This window comes from Pocillopora verrucosa, chromosome 7 (genome assembly GCF_036669915.1).
Source record: "Pocillopora verrucosa isolate sample1 chromosome 7, ASM3666991v2, whole genome shotgun sequence".
In the NCBI taxonomy this organism is placed as follows: domain Eukaryota; kingdom Metazoa; phylum Cnidaria; class Anthozoa; order Scleractinia; family Pocilloporidae; genus Pocillopora; species Pocillopora verrucosa.
Genome location: NC_089318.1, coordinates 19,118,972 through 19,130,312, shown reverse-complemented (window position 1 = coordinate 19,130,312; position 11,341 = coordinate 19,118,972). Strand labels below are relative to the sequence as shown.

Below are 11,341 nucleotides of genomic sequence, written 5' to 3'. Positions count from 1 at the left end.
AAAGAACCTTTTTTAATTGAATTATTTGCTGGTAGCGAATATGCCACGCAAGGAAAACACTCGATAGTAGGAGAAGTGTCATAAATAGCTATTGGGTAGACTTAATTTTTCGAAAGACAGGTTCCAGTGTAATTCCTAAATACATCAATAATACCCTTTGAATCATACTTGCTTCCCAAGCAGAAAAGTAGCTGCAAACATTATGAATAAATAAGTCAAATACGCATGTACTTATCTTGAGTTTGAATCGATTATTTCCAGCTGCATCATAATATAATAACCTGAACTTTAAGTCATAAGACTGTCCTGTCCGAAACTATAGTTTTTTGTGTACATTTTTTTCTAATCACGGTATAAACTATTCCTATTAGCTAATTCCCACGAGTTGTCAAACACACCTGAGAGTCATTCATACGCGATTTCCATTTATTTGCATAATACGTGATCTTCTCCTTTACGACTTCAGCAGGTTAATAACTAAATCTTTTACACTCGGTTCGCCGTTATTATTTCTTGACGAGCAAGTAGTTTTTATTATTACTAAGCAAGATGATTTTTCTTCGATATGTTTAATTATCGATTCATGTAAACAAGTTTATAAATGTGAAGCACCGTAACGGTTCTATATCTTAAAATATAAAAATTCTGTATTTCCGAGACGAATGACTACGCTTTTCATGTAGGAACTTAAATCAATAAGGCGAAAGTGAAATTATCTTCTCATGTTAACAAAATTTCGTTCGGCGAAGAGGGCATCCGCTTGAAATATTCTTTTATGGAACTTAAGGGTAAGGTTGTAGTTCCATTTGTTGTAGTTCGTGTTTTCCTATCACAACCGCTTACTTCTGCCATCATTTCCTAAGATTTCTATTTGTTACCAAATAACTTCATGCACCCGTATTAACACCAGATGAGGCACTGATTATCGAAATCAACAATTTTGAACCAGTGTTAAATACTTTTTTGTAGTTTTTCAAGGACCAAAAATTTGGAATTCCTTGCCTCATCAGGCATTCTGAAACTTTTTGCTTTTAAAAGTGTCATCAAAGTTTCTTTACTAAATCGATTGATCAGTAGTACTGATAATCAAGATCGATAGTTTTGAAAAGAAATGTTCTCAATGAACACGTATCGTTAGCATATGCATTTTTTTATAAGTAAGGAGGTCTCCCTCGTATAAGCCCCGTGGTTTCTAGAGGGCCCCCTTTCCATCTATTCAAATATTATTTTAACAAGAATTGTGAACTTGAGAATTTTTTGATATAAACCACATTTACGACTGGCGAATGAAATTTTTACTGTATTTTATTACCCTCTGAAGAGGGAAAAAACACGTAACACAGTTTTCACTCCAATTCCTTTTTTGAATTTTTTTTTCTCTTAATCCTAATATTGATCAATTGCAACTAACATTTAGTTGAGAAGAGCCATTCACAAACATTTTACCAAAGAAGGGAAGAAATAAGCTAAACACTTCGCACGTAAACGGTATTGAAATGCGTGCTGTCTTTGTTATCAAGAACCAATCAGATTCATCCGCATTTGAAAGTGCTTCAATATCATCAGTATTCTGTACTTGAGCAATAGACAAGTCACGAAAGCTAGCGCAGTTGCTACCGTTTGATTTCGTAGTCATACCTGCATGCGGAAAGCAAAACAAATATTTTGACAAAATTGTAAGCAATAATGACTCGTGTTTACTTTATTTAAAAAAAGTCTAGCTTTCTCATTGCTCATAAATACGATTTTGTCTTCAAAGCATAACATGTAATTATGGCCAGATACAGAGAAAACAATTACTATGTCGCCTTAATTAATTGAAACTAACTATCGACCCTAAGTTCTCCATCTGGTCACGAAAAAGTTTCACTGTTTGGATATAATCACAAGACCTGACATAAAACTGCGAATGTGTGTTTTAAACCGCAAGAATACACAGATGAAAGCAAATCCAGCTGTTTTGCTTTTAACAATCAACGATTAGTGGAATATATTAAGTACGACAATGACTTTTATTTCTACCAAATTGTGTTCCCACGCAGACGGTAGGTTTTGATCGAGAATACACTCCACTATGAGAGTCTTTATTTCCTGTCTAATGACATGCAAACTTTGCATAGATGGCCACAATTGACTAAAATGTTTACGTTTCTCATGATCTCAGACATATACGCCTTTATTCACCGTTCATGATTTGTGATAAACGGCAACGTGTTTATTACTCCATCCACTTATCAGTTGGGTGAGCTGCTCCAATCAAGCTACACAAGATTTGCGCCATCATTTCCCGGAAAAGAAAACCACAATAATGTCAACCGCAAACCATACAGAGTTCACAGTGCGAAAATTGAAAGATTTAACAGGGGATTTACGTTGGCACCTAACTTTTCTATCGGTTGTGAACATTTTTCTCGCCATTACAGCCATTCTTGGGAACACGTTGATTCTTGTTGCTCTACATCACGAGTCTTCCCTTCATCCGCCATCCAAACTCTTGCTTCGTTGTCTGGCTACAACTGATCTGTCCGTTGGTCTTATCTCCCAGCCACTCTCTGTTGCTTTTTGGATCTCAATTGTGGTCAGAAACTGGACTTTTTGCCGATTATTCAGTATTCTGTCTTTTATGGCTAGTTACTTATTGGGTTCCGTTTCTTTGTTGACGCTGACAGTAATTAGTGTGGAAAGGCTTCTCGCCCTAATGCTTGGGTTGCGATACAGACAAGTTGTAACGTGTAGGCGAATTTCCGTGACTCTGGCTTTTATCTTGATAGTATCTACAATGGCTGCAATGATCTCACGATGGAATGACCTTATCACAACATGGTATGACTACATTGGTATATCACTGAGTTTAGCGACCTCAACTTTTTCCTTCTCAATGATTTTCTGGAGGCTCCGCCAACACCAAACTCGACTAAATGTACAGACAAATCAGATGAGTGCACTTGATTACCCGATACAAAAAGCTGTCTCGAGTGCATTGTGGCTGCAGTTGGCATTAATAGCTTGCTATCTGCCATTTCAAATTACAGATATTAATTATGATCCGAACAATGTTACACCATCAGTCTTTCTCGCTGCTCAGCACACGTTTATTTTAGTTTACCTAAATTCAACATTAAATCCCATTCTTTACTGCTGGAAGATTGGATAAGTAAGACAAGCTGTGAACGACATATTAAGGAAATGGTTTTGTTCATAATAGGCTTATATAATTTCTTCACTCTACGAACCATTTTGGTTACAATTCGAGATAGGCGCTTCTTTGATATTATGGCATCGGGGGCTCGGTGCTTACTCGGGGAAGGGCGCTTATTAGAGCATGAGCGCTCATCGACATTTTAGAATGGCACAGACAACTCATTCACGACATTAACAACAACGAATGAATGCAAACACCGAGGACTGACTAACAGCAATTGCCAAACAACAAAAAACATCACGGCAGCTAACCAATCAGTTTCCACTAGCCAGAAATATATTATTAAGGCCAACACCTCTTCCCTGGACTTAGCTGATGACTTCCACTATAAGTGGAGTGGTCAGTTTATTGCATGCTAGAAAATCAGTAACTGCGCAGGTCCATGAAAAAAACACAACAACAACAAAAAAATCGAAAAAGAAATGTGGACTTGAAACTAGAAGAACTGGTTCAAAAAAAGAAAAAAGAGGAAAACGGTGCGGCTTAATTTGTCGTAGGAAAAGCTCTAGTAATTAATTAATATATAGATTTTGCCAAGCCTAAAAGCGGAACTCGCATTTTGTTTCCCGCACTTCTCACGGGCACAACGCCTTGCCTCGGCCAGGAATAGAACCCGGGTCGTCCGACTCGGAGCCCAGTGCACTGACCACTGGACTACTGAACAAAGCCGTTGGGTTGGCGTGCCCGCGGTACAGTTGACCACGCATGTTAAAAGTAGCAACTTGTACGGTTGTACCGTCGTACGGTCGTACATCCAAATTTTTTCGGCTTGATGGGTTACTACTATTTTGTATAATTATGGGGCTACGCTCTGCGAGCTCCGCTATAAATAGGTGGGTAAATTATAGTTCTGATCCGTGTACGTCCTGAAAAATGGATCGAAAGACACTGAAAGATATTGAAAGATGGATCGAAAATACTGAGTCAATAGCATAGGAAGTTTGTTTTGGTTTCCACTACCAGGAAGGCTAATAGTGTCTGTATTTGTGTTAATTTGATAATATTATGAGTTCAATAAAATTTCTTAGGATGCTGAAATTTCGCCTAATTGCGAAAAATAAGCTGGTGTTTTATCAATACAAAAAAAACTTCCGATATGTTTACAGTTTCCTCAACAAAGACGTCATAATTAAATATTTCATGAATAATTAAATTGCATTTTCATTACACGAAGACCAATCAGCAGGTAGCTCGCAGTGATATATAACTCCAAATTGAGTATAAAAACTCATTAAGTCATTTCTGTCGCTTAAAACATGACGATTTACCAAAACATTACTGAAAATTTAGAGGAGAAAACCTACGAGCGGTTGTTTTGCTCTCAGGAAATAACTGCAGGAATACGCGGCTATCTGATATTTCTTTCGGTGTTCAATGTTTTGCTGGCCATTTGTTCATCTCTGGGGAATATTCTGATCCTGATTGCCCTTGACAAAGCGACTACTCTTCACGCGCCATCAAAACTGTTTCTCAGATCCCTGGCTACAACTGATCTCCTTGTTGGTGTCATTTCTGAGCCTCTAACCGTCACGTACTGGATTTCAGCGGTGAGAAAACGATGGGATGAATGTTATAATATATTTCTCACCAGTTTCATTGTGGGGTATCTCCTCTGTGGCATATCTTTGTTGACAATGACTGCAATAAGCGTGGACAGACTTCTTGCTTTGTCATTAAGGGTAAGATATAAACAAATTGTGACGCTGAACAGGGCACGAGTAATCGTTCTTGTATTCTGGATTTTTTGTGCTGTATGCTCCGTGATGCATGCGCATGATTCTCGTATCACAACATGGTACACCCACATAACAATACCTGTTTGTTTTGGAACCTCAATTTTGTCTTACACGACGATTTTTTGGAAACTTCACCGCCATGAAATTCAGGTACGTGGCAACATTATCCAACCTGAGCAGTCAAACAACTCAAGTTCAGGGCCACTGAATATTTCTCGATATAGGAAGGGAGTGTTCAGCGTAATGTGCCTACAGTTAGCAGTTGCTGTTTGTTATCTTCCACATGGTATAACTACAGCTTTGTGGACCTATGGTGGACGGTCATCGTCTGTTACTGTGCTCAGACAATTTACAGTAACTCTAGTTTACGTAAATTCAGCACTAAACCCGTTACTTTACTGCTGGAAGATCAGAGAAGTGAGACAATCGGTTAAAGAAATAATCAGAGAAATACTTTTCTGTTAATAAATTACAAGGCTGGGGCCTGGAAGAGCTTATAGTTAGCTTATAGAATTGATGATGGCTTAAGCTTTTCTGAGAGCTAGGCGCACTTTCGGTAAAAGAAATTCTTCCTTTTGTAAAATTTCCAGTTATTTCGATGCCTTCTTATCACGATTGGAAAAGCCGCTATTCGGAGATAACAGTCTGAAACAATATCAATTTCCGGCATCAATTTGACTTGCGCAAGCAGTGACTGTCAAAATGAACAGATGCCGTATAAAAAAAATAGACGATTATAATTTCGATTTAACAAATAGAGAAGCCTTGACTGTGCTCTGTTCTGTTATAAAGCACTTATGAAGCGGCTAGAGTACGAAAGAAGTGTAGGGAGAAACACGAGACATAGTCGAGTGTTTCTTCCCACTTCTTCTTCTCTATTTGTTTTATAATAAAGGATCCGTTAAATTCCTCAAGCATTACTTTCAATTTTTAAAACAAACTTTATTTCCAAAGCGAACAACAGTGTCGTCAGCATGCTCTATACTCTCATAAAGCACGCTACAATAAGCCAATCAGAATCCCTGTTAGAATGGTTGAAATAATCTGATTGGCTGTACAAGACTAAAGCTGTCAAAAGTGTCAAACCATCAAAGTTCACATTCTACGATAGTTTAGAAACTAAAATAGTCCGGCAAGTCGAATTTAACTCTCTAATACAGAATCTTGAAGTGAAATGTTCAGTGAACTTCAGCCGAATTATGGCTCATAAAAACACGCGAGTTTTTTCACATGACAAGGTAGAAAACAAACTGTTCAAGGCGAGTGTATTTTGAATGAACGACAGCCGAATTCACCGGAACATGAAGATCGCTCGTGATGACAGCGCCGCAAAACTCGGCTGCAGTGACTGATGTGACTTTCCACTCAACGTATCGGAAAGGATATCAGAGCAAGCTCTTATTTTTTCACTTGAAGGGCGGCCGATGTAGTTTCTGAGGCTTGCTTTACCGTGATGACCGGAGATCGCCATGATGAGCGAGCCGCTGAACTTCAGCATGATCATATTCGCTCAGACACCGTCATGATTAGTATGAATTTTAACAATTATGCCAGCTTAGTTATATTTTTCATCATTTCTGTTTTGTTCTGTTTTGTTTTTGAACACTGAACTTTATATACTATACGAGGGTTAGCTGTGTTTGATTTTTATTACCGTACGTAAGCTTGCAATCTAACTGAGCGTGAAAATCTTTAAAACTCGGAATGTTTATTTTGCTTTTCCTTTTGGATTTTCGTATCTGTTCACGTTTTAATAACGTAAATTACGGCGCCTGGTATGTTTACAAACCTTTGTTTGATTCTTCTGTTGCTACTTACCGGCTCGCTTTAGTTCCGAAATTTCAATTTCAATTATCGGAAAAAAGCTAAAAAGAAGTCCCGGAAAAGCTCGAACATAGTACAATTGGCAGATGGCGTGATAGCTTTAGCTCAGCTCTATGCTCTATAGTCTCATAGAGCACGCTCTTTCAACCAATGACAGCGCGCGTTATATCCGAACTTTATTATAAATACTAATATAGCATAACAAAGGCTAATAGTTCAGTTTTTTTTTGTTTGGAATTGTGGTCTCTGCCAACCACTTTTCTTTTTTGCTAATTTTGGTGATAGACTTAGTTTATCTCGACAAAACTTGAACTGGAAAACCCACACCTCTTGCAAGGAGTATAGTGAACTTATCTCCCAATGTTACTGTCTGCTTATAATTTCTGACTAAGATTTTAATCTATAAGGTAAAAACCCTAGGGTTCTCTCACGACCATTTCCTTTAATTGCACTTAAAAAGGCGAGGCAGCTATTTCGATATTTAGCGCTCCTGCTATAATCACCTTGCGCGAGGTAATTATAGTTAGGTACGATTCAACCCTCGACCAATCTGAGTGTGACCAGTCTAGGTGAAAATGTTGCGTGTGACACCGAATCTTGTTCTCTAGATGGTAGAGTGTATTCAGACCGTGGACATTCTTTTTAAAACTCGTGAACATTAGTTAAAAGAAAGTCAAGAAAAGCAATGCCCCTTTCCCCATAATATATTCGAGGTAGAAAAGCTTTCCACACAAATTAGCGAAAAACACTTTGATATTAGGCAAGACCGCAGTTGAGCAAAACGCAAATACTAGAGCAATCTATAATACAGGGATTGACGAAATAACAGTATTTGTCCAACTTCGAAAACATGACAACTTCACCTGGTGCAGTTGGCGTATCATTATATCGTTACCTGAGAAGATATCAGTATTATTATGGTGACTGTGTTTATCAACATGGTGGCGAAACACTCCACGACGATTTTCTTTTTTCAATTTATCAATGTTGCTAGGATTGAATTCAACTCTTTTAACGGCAAGACATCATTTTTACAAGCAATTGTTTTGTTTTCGAGTTAGAAATGAAAGCAGTTTTCTTGCAGCTGATCTCTTCATTCGGCGTTGTTAAAATGTGTTTTAAAGTGGTACTTTATCTAAACATAATATCTATAAAATAAACAGAACTTTACAGGTCTGCACGTGGATAAGAAATAATCTTCTCCCGTTGATGACACATCTGATAAGTTCGCTTCAATCACTCGTGAGAATTATTATTAACATTTGTGGTTGAAATTCAAATCCAAGCTCTGCACGTAATATGCCCTTTTTTCCATCAGCTAGGTATATATTGAAATTAGCAGTGTCAATTATGGGAAAGAACAGCTGCTCTTTTTGCTCAATTCTATAAGGTGGCTGTTAGCACTTTAAGGACAATTTTCTAGCCTTTAAATTAATAAGCAGCAAAGTGTTCGTCTGAGTAGTTCCTTCACCGATTGTCTCACCTCACTTATCTTCCAGCAGTAAAGCAACGGGTTTAGTGACGAGTTAAAGTAAACTAGAGTTATTGTAAATTGTCTGAGCACAATAATAGCTGACGACTGTTCACTATAGGTCCACAAAGCTGTGATTATACCATGTGGAAGATAACAAACAGCAACTGCCACCTGCAACCAAATTACGCCGGACACTCCTTTTCTATATTGAGATATGTTCAGTGCAGCAGAACTCGAGTTGCTTGATTGCTCTCGCTGAATGATGTTGCCGCGTACCTGGATTTCCTGGTGATGGAGTTCCCAAAAAATCTTTGTATAAGACGAAACTGAGGTGAAGAAGCTTACTGGTATAACTATATGGCTATACCATATTGTTATTCGGACGTTCTGCGCATACATCGCTGAAAAGATAATGGAAACAATCCAGAACATGATGACACATGCGCACGCCTTTTTCACAGTCACAACTTGTCTGTATCTCAGCCCTAATGTTAAGGCGAGCAGCCTATCCACGCTTATTGCAGTCAGTGTTAACAAAGATATGCCGCAGAGAAGATAGCTTGCTATAAAGCTTGTAAATAATGCGTTGTAGCAATCATCCTGTTGCTTTCTCACCGCAGACATCCAGTAAGTTATGGTAAGAGGCTCGGAAATGACACCAACGAGGAGATCAGTTGTTGCCAGGGATCTGAGAAACAGTTTTGATGGCGCGTGAAGGGTAGTCTCTTTGTGAAGGGCAATCAGGATCAGAATATTACCCAGAGATGAACAAATGGCCAGCAAAACATTGAACGCCGAAAGAAATATCAGATAGCCGCGTATTCCCGCAGTTATTTCCTGAGAGCAAAACAACCGCTCGTAGGTTTTCTCCTCTGCATTTTCAGTAATATTTTGATAAGTCGTCATGTTTTAAGCGACAGAAATGACTTAATGAGTTTTTGTATAATCAGTTTGGAGTTATATATCACTGCGAGCTACCTGCTTATTGGTCTTCGTGCAATTTAAATGCAACTGATTTAATTATTTATGGAACATTTAATTGTGACGTCTATCTTGAGAAAGGAGCGAACCATCAGCTGTAAACATATCGGAAGTTGTTTTTGTATTAATCAAACACCAGCTTATTTACCGTTATTAGGCGTAATTTCAGCGTCCTAGGACATAATATTATCAAGTTGACAGAAACACAAAAACTATTAGCCTCCCTTGTAGTGGAAATCAAAACAATATCTATGCTATTGATTCAGTATCTTTCGATCCATCTTTTGATATCTTTCAGTATCTTTCGATCAATCTTTTGATATCTTTCAGTATCTTTCGATCCATTTTCTGATATCTTCCAGTATCTTTCGATCCATCTTCTAATATCTCTCAGTATCTTTTGATCTATTTTTCAGAATCACGGGTCTTTTAGGACTATAATTTTCTCGCCTATTTATTAGTAGATACTAGACCTTGTCTCGAGACAAAACTTCGCCGTTTTCCTTTTATTTATTTTTTGCACCAGTTATTTTAGTTTCAAGTCGACACTTCTTTTCAATTTTGTTTTGTTTTGTTTTTTATTTCATCTTGTTTTCAGTCCTGAGCAGCTGTTATAAACTCAGTTCAAGCATGGAATGCTGAAAGTTATGGAAAGTGACGCTCGTCAACTGAGGCATGTGTTGAGGCCGAGAATTAAAATTCCTCCCAGTTTGCCAAGTCTGTGGCGTCCTGCCTTTCAAAATTGCAATTAGTTTGCATAGTATCTGCCTTAACAAATCAGAAAACATTCTCCGTGCATGACACTTGAAAGACAAAAAAATGAGGAAAGAGAAAAATGATTTAAAGATTATGAATTAGCAAGAAAGTTTATTTAATAATATCTTGAAGAAACATCTAGAAATTAAGAATCTATGGTATCTACTTTAATACCATACATTTGTAAAATATTTGAAATTCTATGAGCCTTATGACAAGCCTGTTAACTTCTATTGAATTTACAAACAGACGGTAGACCAAGGAGTAGTTGCTGTGATTGGTCGACGAAATCTCTTTTGAACAGTGGGCGAACATCTCAAGATGGTAGACAGAGACTATTCTGACTTTTCTTGTTCTTTCACATTGGAAGCAAAGAAACAGCAGCCACATTACTGATATCGTCATCTGTAACACTTAAGAACGTTATCAAACGTGGTGAAGCAGCCTCTACCAGGTGCACTAAGGGTTAATACAACAAACAAAAATATACTTTGTCATTTTAATGACACCAACCGAAAATAGATGCGCAGGAGTAAATGGAGACGTTACAGAATTAATTCCGTTCTTATCAATATGTCATACGCCATCGATGTCAAGTGACGTGTACATCGAATAAGAATTTCTGGGTTACAAAAATTATCTTAAGCGGAAGACACATTACCCACCAGCTAAAGTATATTTTTCCCTCATACGTTCCGTTGCACCCACGGTAACCTGACCCAACCGGTTCTTCTGAATAAAAAAAAAATTTTCAGTAATTTAAAGTAAGAGAAAATCAATATAAAAGGCGAGCCTCAAACTCGCTAAAAAGTTGTTTTAATCTAAATGCAGGTTTAGTTTTACTATGAATGAGGGGAGAACATTTTCCCACAAAACTTCATCATGAAAGGACAATCAGTTTCGATCTGGGGGCGGATTATATCGACTCTAAACTTCAATGAGTATCCTAGTTTCATTACCTTCAAAATATATTTCCATGATGCCTATCTATGTCACTGCTTCAGGACAGCTCCCTAAGTGCGCGTAAAATAGCTCTTTTGAACAAAATATAGTTGATACTTACAGCAGTCGATGTACCGTCTTTTTAAAAGTTTCAACTCACGAAATTTTCCACTTTTATCATGAGCAATAACTCTCACGTATTTTCATTAGAACATTTTAATCATCATTTTACCTTCACCTGGATCTAACACTATGCCGACGACCAAACCTAGTCCACATACAGGTCCAACGTACTTGACTGTTCCTCGAAGTTTCCCAAACCAACTAAACAATACCTTCATACCAACTTCAATATCGCTGATTGATTTGGGCTTGAAGCCTGTTTCATAGTATTACCTGCAACAAATAACAAAAGCAACATATAAG

At 37.7% G+C, this 11,341-nt stretch overlaps 2 protein-coding genes across 2 annotated transcripts; one reads left to right on the top strand and one right to left on the bottom strand.

Annotated features, from left to right (window-relative positions):
• The first annotated feature begins 4,458 nt into the window (after nucleotides 1-4,458).
• Nucleotides 4,459-5,707, top strand: LOC136282371 (melanocortin receptor 4-like). Its single transcript, XM_066169925.1, has one exon. The coding sequence runs from the start codon at nucleotides 4,459-4,461 to the stop codon at nucleotides 5,401-5,403; it is 945 nt and encodes a 314-aa protein (XP_066026022.1). The 3' UTR covers nucleotides 5,404-5,707.
• Nucleotides 5,708-8,188: 2,481 nt separating this feature from the next.
• On the bottom strand, nucleotides 8,189-9,142 carry LOC131791883 (adenosine receptor A1-like). The gene has a single exon (XM_059109254.2). It carries the CDS (start codon nucleotides 9,140-9,142, stop codon nucleotides 8,189-8,191), a length of 954 nt encoding a protein of 317 aa, XP_058965237.2.
• Nucleotides 9,143-11,341: the final 2,199 nt, after the last annotated feature.